A 15,151-nucleotide genomic window follows, 5' to 3' on the forward strand; every position below is an offset into this window, starting at 1 on the left:
CAGCAGGCAATCCACTCACCTCGGCCTCCCAAAGCGCTGGGATTACAGGCTGAGCCACTGAGCCCGGCCTATTTTCTTTTTTGTTTCTTCTTTCCCTGTAAGAATCTAAAGCTGCCAGGTGTGGTGGCTCATGCCTGTAATCCCAGCACTTTGGGAGGTGGAGGCAAAAGGATTGCCAGGGGCTTGAGTCCAGGGGCTCGAGACCAGCCTGAGCAACATGGAAAGATCTTGTCTCTACAATACATCAAAAAATTAGCCAGGTGCGGTGGCGAATGCCTGTGGTTCCAGCTACTTGGAAGGCTGAAGTGGAAGAATTACCTGAGCCCAGCAGGTCAAGGTTATGGTGGTCGTGAGTGTGCCACTGTACTACAGCCTGGGTGACAGAGTGAAACCCCGACTAAAAAAAAAAGAATCTAATGCCTCCGCTAATCTGACAGAAGGCAGAGCTCAGGCAGTAATGTGAGTGATGGTGAGTGGCCATAAATACAGACGAAGTTTCACTTGCTGGCCACTCACTTCCTGTTGCGCGGCCCAGTTCCTAACAGGTCATGGATAGGTGCTAGTCCATGGCCTGGGGGTTGGGAATCCCTGCTTTTGACCTTAGATTTCCAGAACTTATTCTTCTTAACTGAAACTTTGTACTCTTTTGACCAAGATGTCCCCAGTTGATGTAATAGCCAACTATGCACACTTATGGTGTTCTGACTGGAAAATAATAAAGCACTCAAGATTGATGGAATTGCTATGCTCATACTATCACTTGAAAAATACCTAAAAAGACAAATTAGGACTACAGAGAATCCTCTGAGCAGAGGATCTGTTCTTTCTCTTATTCTCCAAACAACTTTTTCCACCTAAATGCTTCTCAATGTTTCAACATCAGTTGTTAAAAATGAGATGCCGGCCAGGTTCGGTGGTTCATCCTGTAATCTTGTGCCTTTGGGAGGCTGAGGTGAGTGGATTGCCTGAGCCCACGGGTCGAGACCCACCTGGGCAACTTGGCGAGACCTCATCTCTACAAAAAATAAAAAAAATTAGCCGGGTGTGGTAGTGCGCGCCTGTAGTTCCAGCTACTTGGAAGGCTGAGGTGGAAGGATCGCTGGAGTCCAGCAAGTCGAGGCCGCAGTGGCCGGGAGCAGACACTGCACTCCAGTCTGGGCGACAGAGTGAGACTCCAATTAAAAAAAAAAAAAAATGAGATGCCTTCTTAGCCGGGTGTGGTAGCGCATGACTGTAGTTTTGGCTACTTGGAAGGCTGAGGAGAAGGATAGCCTGAGCCCAGCAGGTCAAGGCTGTGGTGGCTATGAGCGTGCCACTGCACTCCAGGCTGGGTGACAGAGACTACAACTCAAATAAAAAAAAAAGTGAGATGCCTTCTTTTAACTTTCAAATTTACTTCGTTTAGGAAGTACTCAATAAAACAGTAAGACAATCTATGATTTTATAAAAACTTGCTTCTTTTTACCTATTTACCTATGGTTAATTACTTAATGTGATTCTCTAAAATATTTTTCCAAGAGTTTTTTCTTTACTGAAATGAATAATTTTGTCCCTTACACTATAATAGCATCTAAATCAATAAAGAGTTATTTGGGAGTGTTTTTCCACTTTTATGATTAACATACTCAACGGACCCAAATAGTCTGGCTGTCCCTGCCTTGCTCTCCAAGTTTCATTTCACACCACCGTCCTAGGCAGAACTGCTGAACTGGCCAGGATTGTCTCAGTATCTCCAACTTGCTTTTCTCTTGCCAACCTCCTGACTGTTTGTATGTGCTAGTCCCTCCACCTGGAATGTTCTCTTGCCTTTGCTTCCTGCTCCCTTTCCCCTCAACCCCTGCTTCTTCACCTATTGAACCCCTATTCATCCTCTAGTTCTCTCCAGAAAGCACTTCCTTGGGGAAGTCTTCTCTGACCTCCCAGACTAATGTTTCGTTTTTATGCATACCAGAGAACCAAGAACCTTTCCTTGGCAGAGCTTATCGCATTTGTAAATTATGTTTGTGTGATTACACGAAACTTATGACTTGAGAAAATGCTCTGAATCATCGGTTATATTCCTACTGATTCTCAAGCTCAAACATATACCGCACGAAACCCTCACCTGGGGGAGGCTCGAAGAAGGCTTCCTGCTCCTCCTCAATGGGCTCTGTGTCGTTGTGGGCCGTCCGTTTGTGCATGGCCAGCGTGGAGATCTGCTTGTATGTCTTCCCACAGTGGTTGCAGTTGTATGGTTTGGAGTGAGTATGGACAACATGATGTTTGTACAAACTGGAATATTCCGTAAACCTTTTGTCACAACCCGGAACTGTACAAACATATGGCTTTTCCCCTAAGTAAAGAACAGCACCAAAGGAAAAAAAAGTCAACTTGTACATACACAGCATAATCATTCCATATCTCTGGGGAATGGGAGGGAAGCTTCTAAAGATAGCTGCCAAATCCCTTCTCATCCCACCATGAGGCAGCACACAAGATAAGATGCCCGAACTGTGGCTGTGAGTTGGCTCAAAAGGGCGTCTACACACCCTCAGTGCTGTTTCTGTGCATCAACACCACTTTCCCTTAATCGCAAGGAATAAGAAATGTGAGAATGAAGACATCGCCCAGTTTAACTCTAACTTCGATCATGTGTAATTATCGAATTACAAATAATTTGTAATTTATTGTTTTCTATAACCAGATAATGTAGATATCATGAATGATGCTATACTAATGATGAAAATAATAGATGCAATTATTACTATAACTAATGCAGCTTATCCTAAAAGTTTTATAAAGATGATAAAAAAGGATTTTCTGAGAAAGTCTATCAGACCTGGGTTGATATGTCAATATATCTAAAAAGACATATGATTTGTTGAACTTAACCTGACTTCTTATAGCTAGTCAAAAGCTATTTAATAATCACTGATAGCAAGGAGGCAATACAAAGGAAAGTAAAAACTTTTAATTACTCTTCCATGGAACAGTCTGAGAAGATTATAGGTGGTACATATATTTTTAGAACATTTTATTAACATTATAGAAAATTTCAAACATAAGCAAAAGTTTAGAGAAATAGTATAAAAAACACCTATGTGCCAATTACCCAGCTTCAACAATCAACTCACGGTCAATATTGTTTTTTATTTATTACACATTTCCCCCTTCTTCCTAAACAGAATTATTCTGAAACAGTTCTGGAATAGCATTCCAGTTCATCTGTAACTATTTCAGATTACTTAATAACATAAAATATTTAGACAATGCTAACACGTCGTGGTATGGGGACCTAAAATTGAAAGTACACTGGAATTAACTAACCTAATTGTAGTTTTTTTTTTTTTTTTGAGTTAGAATCTCACCCTGTTGCCCAGGTTGGAGTGTAACCTGCGGCCACTGAAGCCTCAACCTGCTGGGCGCCGGCGAACCTTTCATCTTAGTCTTCCAAGTAGCTGGAACTACAGACGAGCACTACCACGCTCAACTGATTTTTTAATTTATTGTAGAGATGAGGCCTCAGTATGTGGCCCAGGTTGGTCTCAAACCTGTGGGTTCAGGCAATCCTCTTGCCTTGGTCTCCCAAAGTGCTGGGATTATAGGCTTGAGCCATCGCACCTGGGCCCTAACTGTAGTTTAAATGAATACTTTTGATTACACTGAAGGGGCTGGGATAGGGGAAAAAATAAATTAATTAAAGTAACTCACATACACAGTATTTGACTTATATCTTCCATCTTGGGCTAGGTGGAAAGGGTGAGGGGAAGAATTATAAACAAAACTATTTCAGATGTAGTAAAAGATTGGCCAAATAAGTAACTGCTTCAATGTAGTTGAAGGCCAGGGCTCTTGCTGTGGGAGAAAGGACATACAAATACGGAATGGGGAAGACAAAAAAGGGCCTTGGGGGGCATATTGGAATTGGAGGTACTGGTGTGAACTCATAATTTTTCTTTTTGAGTCAAGGTCTCACTCTCGCCCATGCTGGAGTGTAGGGCTGCAGCCTCTATCTCCTGGGCTCAAGTAAGTCATCCTCCTGCCTCAGCCTCCCGAGTAGCTGTGACTACAAGCATGTACCACCATGCCTGGCTAGTTTTTAAAATTTTTTGTAGAGAAGAGGTCTCGATATGTAAGCTGGTATTGAACTTCTGGGCTTAAATGATCCTCCCTCCTCAGCCTCCCAAAGTGCTGGGATTACAGGCATAAGCCACCATACCTAGCCTGAACTCTTAACTTACAAATATGCATATGTAAGTGTGTGTAAATATGCATGTATGCAATTCTCATTTTGCACCTCCATTGGGTAAATGCATCTTTCCCTGTGGTTCTAAACATAGTAAACAGTAAAATCACCCACAGATAGTAAAATTTCATATTAATGGAGCGTAAATATTAGATATAAAGTAATTGACGATAGCTTCCTGAACTCTGCCCAGTTCCCAGTATCAAAGCAGGCAGGTTAAAGTTCTCATCTTGGTGGATGGTTGTGAGGGAGATGTGGGAGGGCAAGATAAATGGCGCCAATTTCAACTTGGAAAATCAGCCCAACTGATATTTAGGCTAGAGCAGAAATCGTCACTAGGTGGCACCAAACCACAGTCAAGAGTGAACAGATTTGGATTGAGTTTTTGAGTTCCCTACAGTTGTACAGCCTCACCTTGGTATCTGATCAATTTTGCAAGAAAGGACTGCATTTTACACAGCTGAATCTTTACACTCCAAGTGTAGGATATGATGCATTTATTGTAACATGATTAGCTAATCTTTTCTTCCAGTCCAGACCTACCTCTTGGGTCAGACCACCATTTACTACTACTTACTGGATTCTCCCTACTCCAATCATTCTCAACCATGTCTGCATATAAAAGACATGGAGATTTTTTTTTTTTTTTTTGAGTCAGAGTCTCACCCCATTGCCCAGGCTGGAGTGCAGTGGCACATTAACGGCCACCCCAGTGTTACCAGGGCTATGGTAATCCTTCTGCCTCAGCCTTCCAAGTGCCTGGAACTAGAGGTGTGTGCCACCATGCCTGGCTAATTTTTTAATTTATTGTAGAGAAGAGGTCTCACCAAGTTGCCCAGGCTGGTCTCAAACTGTGGGCTCACGCAATCCTCTTGCCTCGGCCTCCCAAAGTCCTAGGATTACAGGCTTGAGCCACCATGTCCGGCCTCATTACATTATTTTAAAAGGGAAAAATAATGTTTTCCCAGCCCATTCAAAAAACCCCAGCCATTTCTCCCAAATATCACAAAAAAGGTTAAGCATCTATATTATAATCCACCAACAATGTCTTCTCTTCACTACATCTCCCTTGCTATAATTAACAGTAAATAACTTAAAAGGAACTCAAATTATATTAGCAAAATATTTTTCTTCTACCATACAGTCTTCTTTTCTAGGCCTCTTAGATTTTTACAGGCTTTTCTCCTTTTTTAGAAGATGTTTTTATTTTATTTTATTTTTTAGGAAGGTACTCACTCTTGTCACCTAGACTACAGTGCAGTGTCACAATCACAGCTTATCACAGCCTCAACCTCCTGGATTCAGGTAATCTTTCCAACTCAGCCTCCTGCGTAACTGGGACTACAAGTGTGTACCACCATGCCTGGTTTATTTCATTTTATTTTTGAGTTGGAGTCTCACTCTGTTGCCTAGGCTGGAGTGCAGTGGTATGCTCGTGGCCACTACAGCCTTGACCTGCTGGGCTCAGGCGAACCCTCCGCTTCACCTTTTCAAGTAGCTGGAACTACAGGTGCACACTACCACACCCAGCTAATTTTTAAATTTTTATTGTAGAGACAAGGTCTCTCCAAGTTACGAACTCCTGAGCTCAGGCAATCCTCTCGCCTTAGCCTCCCAAAGTGCTGGGATTACAGGCTTGAGTCACTGCACCCGGCTTGCCTGGTTTATTCTAAAATATTTTTTGTAGAAATGTCACACTATATTGCCCAGGCTGGTCATGCCTGTAATACCAGCACTTTGGGAGGCCGAAGTGGGAGGACTGCTTGAGCCCAGGAGTTCAAGACCAGCCTAGGCAATACAGTGAGACCTTGTCTCTACAAAAAATTAAAAAATTAAGCCGGGTTCGGTGGCTCAGCCTGTAATCCCGTGCTTTGGGAGGCTGAGGTGAGTGGGTTGCCTGAGCTCGTGGGTTCGAGACCCACCTGGGCAACTTGACGAGACCTCATCTCTACAATAAATCAAAAAATTAGCTGGGCGTGGTAGGGTGTGCCTGTAGTTCCAGCTACTCAGAAGGCTGAGGTGGAAGGATCGCCAGAGCCCAGCAGGTCACGGTTGCAGTGGCCGGGAGCGTGCCACTGCACTCCAGTCTGGAGGACAGAGAGACTCCAACTCAAAAAATAAAAAATAAAAAAATAAAAAATTAGCTAAGTGTGGTGGTGTGTGCCTGTAGTCCCAGTTACTCAGGAGGCTGAGGTAGGAGGACTGCTTGAGCCCAGGAGGTCAAGGCTGTGGTGAGCCGTGAGCATGCCACTGCACTCTAGCCTCAGTAACAGAGAGAGACACCTGCATCAAAAAATAAAAAAATAAAATCAGCTGGGCATGGTAGTACATACCCGTAGTCTTGGCTACTCAGGAGGGTGAGGAAGGAGGATCACTGGAGCCCAGGAGTTTGAGGCTGCAGTGAGCCAGGATCATACCACTGTACTCCAGCCAGGGTGAAGCAGTAAAAAAAAAAAAGAAAAAATAATCCTAACTATTAGCTAGGATATGGAAAAACTGGAACCGTCATACATTGCTGGTGAGATTGTAAAATAGTGCAATCACTCTGGAAAACAGTTTGGAGTGCCTCAAAATGTTAAGCACATGCCAGGTGCGGCGGCTCACATATTTAATCCCAGCACATTGGGAGCCGGAGGCAAGAGGATTGCCTTAACTTAGGGGAGAGACCAGCCTGAGTAACATGGTGAGATCTCGCCTCTACAATAAATCAAAAAACTTAAGCCGGGTTCGGTGGCTCAGTCTGTAATCCCAGCACTTTGGGAGGCTGAGGTGAGTGGACTGCCTGAGCCCGCGGGTTAGAGATCTGCCTGGGCAACTTGGAGAGACCTCATCTCTACAATAAAACCAAAAACTAGCCAGGCGTGGTAGTGCGCGCCTGTAGTTCCAGCTACTTTGAAGGCTGAGGCGGAAGGATCGCTGGAGCCCAGCAGGTTGAGGCTGCGGTGGCCGGGAGCATGCCACTGCACTCCAGTCTGGGTGAGAGTGAGACTCCAACTCCAAAAAAAAAAAAGAGAAAATTTAAGCACAGAGTTACCAAAGTAACAGCTGCTGAGTGACCCAGCAATTTCACTCCTAAGTATATAGCCAAGAGACATGAAAACATGCCCACATAAAAACTTGTATATGAATGTATTATTCATAACAGCCAGAAAGTGAAAACAATTGGTGAATGGATAAACAAAATGTGGTACATCTAGATAATGAAATACTATTCACTTATTTAAAAAGGAAAGAATTTAAGGAAAGATGCTATGACATAGCTGAACCTCAAAAATATTATGCTAAGTGACAGAAGCCAGACAGACCGGGCTCGGTGGCTCAGCCTGTAATCCCAGCGCTTTGGGAAGCCAAGGTAAGTGGATTGCCTGAGCCCGCAGGTTCGAGAACCGCCTGGGTAACTTGGCGAGACCTCATCTCTACAATAAATCAAAAAATTAGCCAGGTGTGGTAGCGCATGCCTGCAGTTCCAGCTACTTGGAAGGCTGAGGCGGAAGGATCGCTGGAGCCCAGCAGGTTGAGGCTGCGGTGGCCGGGAGCGGCCACTGCACTCCAGTCTGGGCGACCGAGTGAGACTCCAACTCAAAAAAAAGAAAGAAGCCAGACAAAAAAGATCAGACACTGCATGATTCCATTTATATGAAAATGTCCAGATGGCCAAATCTATAAGGGAGAGGAAGCAGATTCGTGATTGCTTAAGGCTGAAGAGTGGGGGTTGGGAAAAGACTATGTCAGAATCTGGTGTTTCTTTTAGGGGAGGATGAAAATATCCTAAAATTAGACTGTGGTGATAGTTGCACAACCTTGCGAATATACTAAAAAACATTGAATCATATACTTAAAATGGATAAATGGTATAGTATGTGAATTATATCTCATTAAAGCAGTTACCAAAAAAAGAATATATCGATAGACCACTCTTCCTCCCCAGTCCCACAAAGTCCAGTTTAATAAACACCCTTAACATGACAGCATATGTTAGGCCTGTGACTACCTCTCAGACTTCACCTTCTACCAATCTTCTATAGGCACTCTATGATCCAGTCACATGGAACCATCCAGTATCCTGCTTTTTCATACATTTGTGCCTTTACCTATGACTTTTTCCCAGCCAGGAATACCCTTCCATCTACCCAGCAAACTTCCAGGATTCAGTCTATAGTGAAATTTCCCCCGGGAAAGCCTTCCCAGAATGCTTCTCCCACTCCCAAAGGAATAACTGCTCCTTTCTCTGCTCCCACAGCATCTTGTTCATATAAATGACAGACACTGCAGCAATTCTGCCTACTATCTCTCCCCAAGTAGACTGCCCTTGACAGTCATATCTGTCTCTCAATCTCTGATGTCTGGCAGGAGAACACACAACTGATGTTTAATAACTGTTTGTTAAATAAATGAATATATGACTGCTGAGGTGAAGTTTTTTTTTTTGAGTTGGAGTTTCACTGTCACCCAGACTGGAGTGCAGTGGCACGCTACCGGCCACCGTAGCCTTTACCTGCTGGGCTCCAGCAATCCTTCCTCGTCAGCTTTCCAAGTAGCTGGAACTACAGGCGCGCGCTACCATGCTCAGCTAATTTTTGATTTATTGTAGAGACGAGGTCTTGCCAAGTTGCCCAGGTGGGTCTGGAAACCGCGGGTTCAGGCAATCCACTCACCTTGGCCTCCCAAAGTGCTGGGATTACAGACTGAGCCACCAAGCCTGCCAAGGTGAAGTTTTTTTAAATTGCTTAATCTAAAGTAAGTAAGTAAATAACTAATTGAATAAAACTGCTTAATCTCTTTCTACCATGTCAAATGGTCAAAGGAAAGAAGAGATTAACTGGAAATGGCTCTGGGAGAGGAAGGAGTTAAATTGACCCTTGAAAGATAAAAAACCAAGAGATAGAAGATTGTTACCTGTGTGTATCCTCACATGGTTTTTATAATTGGTGGCACTGGCAAAAGCCCTCCCACATCCTGGCTCTGTGCAGTAATAAGGTCTTTCTCCTGTGTGTGTCCTAACATGCACTTTTCTGATATTTGATGTTGTAAAGGACCGACCGCAGCCTTCAAAGGGACACTTAAAGGGCCTTTCTCCTGAAAATACAAAGGGGAATAAATTAAATGGTGCAAAAATATACAGAAAGTTGAAATGTCTTATCATTCAGTTCTGCCTGGGATCATGCTCCAGACATTAACCTTCTTGTGTTAAGCTTCCCCTTTCAATCATTTCTTTTTTCTGGAAACAGCATCTTCCATCCCAAACTTAAAGTTACATAACCAACTCTGAGTAGTATTCAAAATTCATCACTGATTACATGACTATCTAAGATGGAATCATCCAGATGGGTATACTAAAAAAAAACTGAGAAAGTAAGAGAAGGAAATATCAAAAGAAATATACAAGAAAAACAGAGCCTAGAATAAGGATTAAATTAGAACAATCCCAGTAATCCCTAAAAGCTTATCTCTTCATTTATTCTGTAATACCTTGAAGAAAAATAATTTTTGGTCTTTAAAAAATCTAGTGTGGCTGGGTGCGGTGGCTCAAGCCTGTAATTCCAGCACTTTGGGAGGTTGAGATGAGGGGATTACCTGAGCCCATGAGTTTGAGACCTGCCTGGGCAACTTGGCGAGACTTCATCTCTACAATAAATCAAATTAGCCAGGCATGGTAGCACGCGCCTGTAGTTCCAGCTACTTGGAAGGCTAACGCAGAAGGATCGCCTGAGCTCAGGAGGTTGACACTGGGTAGCTGTGAGCGTGCCACTGCACTCCAGATTGGGCGACGGAGTGAGACTCCAACTCAAAATAATAATAATAATAATAATAATAATAATAATAATAAAAGGATCTAGTGCTGAGTACATAATGCACCTCAAAAACTCTTGCTTATAAGTATTCTTATAACCTGAGCTTATGAAAAGTTTACTCTGCCAATTATATTTCCTTCCTTTACAGTTGCTTTATACAACCCCAAAACAAAAGGCCTTCAAACTGTCAGGCAGGAAGTAGCCTTTGCTTTTGATTTCCTTGTGCCCTCTTCTAGAAGGAGCTCAAGATAAGTCATCAACTTCTGGAACAGAGAAAAAAAAATAATCTCTCTGTGTGTATAAATAGATACAGATATTTATCTATATACAAAATGTTTGTTACTTTTCTTTTCTTTCTTCTTTTGTTTTATAGAGATGGGGTCTCTCCACATTGTCCAGGCTGAAGTACAGTAGCACATTTATAGCTTACTGCAGCCTCCAATTCCTGGTCTCAAGCATTTCTCCTGCCTCAGCCTCTTGAGTAGCTGTGTGTCACCATGCCCAGCTAGATTGTTTTCTTTTGTTCAAAAGAAATTATGATTTCCCTGTTGATGGAAAGCATTCCAAAAGATTTCTGCCTTCAAGTATGAAATCATTTAAAAAGATGCAGTAATCTCTTATTCTGTCTTTAGTCAGAGTTTTGTTCACCACATCAACCTAAGGAGAACAAAGTTTATCTGGGCAAGTCTCTTTTCCTCTTGCACCTAGGTGATCTCTCTTGTCTTCCCAGCTCTGACATGCTATGATAAGGAATCACTTGTTGTCCTAGGACAATTTTCATCATACTACTGAAGTGCAAAAGTAAAGCAGGGTACTACAAAATCTGTTTTTGTGATAAAAGAAACCATCTGTGTTTGTGACAGAGGTCCTTAAGCTCCTTACTCAAATTCAACATTATACCAATGGTAACATCATGATTTAAAAGCTGTTGTATGAAGCCGGGCTCGGTGGCTCAGCCTGTAATCCCCCGCCTTTGGGAGGCTGAGGTGGGTGGATTGTCTGAGCCCGTGGGTTCGAGACCCGCCTGGGCAGCGAGACCTCATCTCTACAGTAAATCAAAAAATCAGCCGGGCGTGGAAGTGCATGCCTGTAATTCCGGCTACGTGGAAGGCTGAGGCGGAAGGATCGTCGGAGCCCAGCAGGTCGAGGCTGCGGTGGCCGGGAGCGGTCACTGTACTCCAGTCTGGGCGACAGAGTGAGACTCCAACACACACACACACAAAAATAAATAAATAAAAATAAAAACTGTTGTATGAACATGAGGTTTGCTGAATGAATGCTACCAATGGCATCACACTTGTGATATTTCTGATCAATATTAATGGAACTAGATTACTAGTTTTATATTAGCTTTTATGTAAGAAGTTGGTTTTATATTGCAAAACCAAATAGAATTTACACAATCTTGGAGACACTTGCCTCTGATAGAATGGATAAAAATAAGTGCTTGAATAAAATGAAGAGGAGATCTACACCTCTGTTCCCGAATATTGTAAAGTAAAGCCAATTTAAGATCTTTTTTTTTTTTGAGTTGGAGTCTCACACTGTTGTCTAGGCTGCAGTGGCATGCTCACGGCCACCCCAGCCTCGACCTCCTGGGCTCTGGTGATCCTTCTGCCTCAGCCTTCCAAGTTGCCTAAACTACAGGTGTGCGTGACCGTGCCTGGCTGATTTTTGATTTATTGTAGAGATGAGTTCTCATTAAGTTGTCCAGGCTGGTCTCGAATCCACGAGCTCAGGCAATCTACTTGCCTTGGCCTCCCATAATATAGGGATTACAGTCTGAGCCACCGAGCCTGGCCTTTTTTTTTTTTTTTTTTTTGAGTCAGAGTCTCACTCTGTTGCCCAGGTTGGAGTGCAGTGGCACGCTCCTGGCCACCACAACCTTGACCTGCTGGGCTCATGTGATCCTTCTGTCTCAGTCTTCTAAGTCGCTGGAACTACAGGCATGTGCCACCATGCCCAGTTAATTTTTTGATTTATTGTAGAGATGAGGTCTCACCAAATTGCCCAGGCTGGTCTAGATACCCATAGGTTCAGGCAATCCTCTCATCTCAGTCTCCCAACGTGCTGGGATTATAGCATATCTATATCTATATAGATATAGATATATTTTTTTGGAGTCAGAGTCACTCTGCCACCGAGGCTGGAGTGCAGTGGCATGCTCATGGCCACCATAGCCTTGGCCCGCTAGGGTCAGGCGATTCTTCTGCCTCAGCCTTCCAAGTAGCTGGAACTACAGGCATGCACCACTATGCCCAACTAATTTTTTTAATTTTTATTGTAGAGACAAGGCCACCAAGTTGCCCAGGCTGGTCTCGAATCCGTGGACTCTGGTAATCCTTTCACCTCCACCTCCCAAAGTGCTGGAATTACAGGTGTGAGCCACAGCACCCAGCCTGAGGTCATATTTAAGCAAAAAGTTAAACTTTTTTTTTTGGTGGAGTGAAGCAGTTCTTTTAATATCACTCTTGCAAGAACTGGTATCCCTTGGATGAGCAGGCACCAAAAAGTTAAACTTTAATGGCAGTGAGAATCCTACATAGTAATTTGCTAAATTATTTCAGAATATTTAGAAGTATAGAAATTGAAGCACTTGGGGACACAGTTATGATATCATGTTTAAAATTCCAAACTATATCATCTTATGCTCTATTACTTAGTCAACAGCTTATAATAGCATCCCTTAGCCAACAGTTTCTGAACTTTTCCCAACTCTCTGATCCAAAGCAAATAACTACCTTTATAACATGAATTCCACAAGTATAATCAGGTATAAGGAAAAGAAGGGGGAAAAGAAGATATAAGAATAAAGTACTACTTAGGAAAAGGAAATAAGGAACTTTAAAAGGGAAGGAGAAATGATCACAAGAAAGTAACAAGTCTTTCTGTGGGCTGTTAGGGGTTCAGATACTTTCTTAAGCAGCAGCTTAATGCAGGAGAAGCAATAGTAAATTGAGAAGGAATTGAGTGCCTTTGGTTCTGGTTTCAGTTTGGTTACTAATTAGATGTATAATCCTAAGTAAATAAGCTTGTTGCTCAGATAGTTCCTAAAAACTGAGAGGGCTGGTGGTCTAGGTCCATTGTTAATCTTTGTTGGGACATGGACCCCTTTGAGAATCTAACAGAGTTATGGACCCTCATCCTGGAAAGAAGCAGACATGCACAGATAGCAAACTGCATGGCATTTCAGGAGCTTAAGAGAAGCCCTTGATGCTGATTCCCTGAACTCTAACAGAGACTCCTTCCCCAAGTCCCTTCCTTGCAGATTAAGAATTTCTGTTCACAATGGTACCTGTATGGGTTCTGATATGTTTTTGTAGATCTCCTGAAGTTTTGAAAGATTTAGTACAATTGTCTTCTGAACACCGATACGGTTTTTCTCCTGTATGAGTTCTGACATGACTTTTTAGTCCATAACCTTTAAGAAAAAATTAAAAGAAATTTAATTACACAATACTCCTCTAAACATGCACATTGAGATTAAGCTATTGAAAAGTACAGTAAACACCAAGTATAAAATATTAGGCAAATATAACAGATTAACTATTTAAAAGGTACAAGAGTATGGACAGCTTAGGACTATCAAGCTGAAAATTCAATAGTTTCATCTCTGTCTAGAAGAGGTTGTGTGTTTCTTTTTTTTAAAGAGTCCCAATTTTATTAGATGCTGTTCACAACTCCCCAAATGCTTAAAATAGAATCAAGACATGGACTGAGGAATCAAAGTCAGGAGGCCGGTACCAGCCCTGGTCCTGCTAGATGTGCTCTTGGAGAGGCCTAGTCCCAGTGCTAAGTCCTAGTACCTCACCGTTCTCTAGGGTCTGTCCTAATGTCAAGTTCTATGTCAGTTTTTAAAGCCTGGCTTTTAGGTTCTTGCTAAAAGTAAGAGAATGTGGAGTGAAAAGTACTGAACACAGGCAGAGACAGGTCTGTGGAGAAAATTGAGAACAGGGAGAGGGATCTAGAGCAAGTAAGATAAAGCTGGTTAAGAGAGACTGAAAAGCTGATCATGTGTTTTTCCAGATTCAAAGGCAAGAGGTCAAGTTCCTGACTCTGGCCTGTCTCTGCTTCACCCGTAATCACCAAGAAACAAAGAAAATGTATGTTTTTACCTGTTGCAAATGCTTTCCCACAGCCTTGATGCTCACACTGATAAGGCCGGTCTCCTGTGTGTGACCTCTCATGAACCTGTTATTAAAATGCAGGCATGATTCTATTTCCTTTACGTATTCCTCAAGTAGATGGTTGTAACATAGACCTATTTTTTCCCTCACGGCTGAATGATTTTGTTGTATACTTTTTTAAAATATAAGAGACAACTTAACAGAAACTATATCCCAATAATTTTCAATATAGACCTAAATGTTAAATATTAAGAAGTACTATGGTAAATAAAAAAGAGAAGCATTTGAGGTTTGAGTTTTTCTAAAGTGTTCAAAGGTGTTTGTATGAAACCACACACATGATGAGAACTATGAGAATTAGAAGCAGAGTGTATGGAGAAGCTACACGATGGAGGCTGTTGCTAGAGGGGCCTGGATGTGAGGCAAGGCTCCACCACTGCCTAGCAGTGTAGCCACTGGCACCTGCCTTCTCTAAGCATCAAAGGCCAAAGTGGGGACATAATACCACCATAAAAGGCTCTGTGACAAATGAGTAATAATGACAAAACGGCCAACATTTACTGAACCTTTACCATATCAGGCCACTCTTTTTAGTACTTTACATACAGAATATTAATTTATTTAATTCTCACAACCACTCTGTGAGGGAGGTACTTTTATGATCCATTAACAGATGAGGAAAATGAGGTACTAAGAGGTCAACTCACATGCCAAGGTTATACACTGATAAGCTATGGGACCATTACTCCAAATATACAAAGTGCACACGTTCTGACACACTGTAAATTATTCAGCAAATCTTAGCTATTACGACTAAGTATGGCTCACGCCTGTAATCCCAGCACTTTGGAAGAACGAGGTGGGAGAACTGCTTGAGTTCTCAGGAGTTCCAGGAGTTCTTGGCCCAGGAGTTCCAGGCCAGCCTAGGTGACATAGTAAGATCTTATCTCACCGGGCTCGGTGGCTCAGCCTGTAATCCCACGCCTTTGGGAGGCTGAGGTGAGTGG

General features: G+C 42.6%; 1 protein-coding gene across 3 annotated transcripts in view; it reads right to left on the minus strand.

Annotated features, from left to right (window-relative positions):
- ZNF143 (zinc finger protein 143) overlaps nt 1–15,151 on the minus strand; it is a 63,665-nt gene that overhangs the window by 13,504 nt on the left and 35,010 nt on the right. For all 3 annotated transcript variants that reach the window (XM_021710649.1, XM_008054574.2, XM_021710648.1), the window contains 4 exons: nt 14,133–14,208; nt 13,313–13,438; nt 9,122–9,301; nt 2,105–2,332 (listed from right to left, as the gene is read on the minus strand). In XM_021710649.1, the coding sequence (XP_021566324.1) occupies nt 2,105–2,332; nt 9,122–9,301; nt 13,313–13,438; nt 14,133–14,208 (610 nt within the window). The remainder of the gene's footprint in view (nt 1–2,104; nt 2,333–9,121; nt 9,302–13,312; nt 13,439–14,132; nt 14,209–15,151) is intronic.

This window comes from Carlito syrichta, unplaced genomic scaffold (assembly GCF_000164805.1).
Source record: "Carlito syrichta isolate Samal-C Ts95f unplaced genomic scaffold, Tarsius_syrichta-2.0.1 Scaffold296499, whole genome shotgun sequence".
In the NCBI taxonomy this organism is placed as follows: domain Eukaryota; kingdom Metazoa; phylum Chordata; class Mammalia; order Primates; family Tarsiidae; genus Carlito; species Carlito syrichta.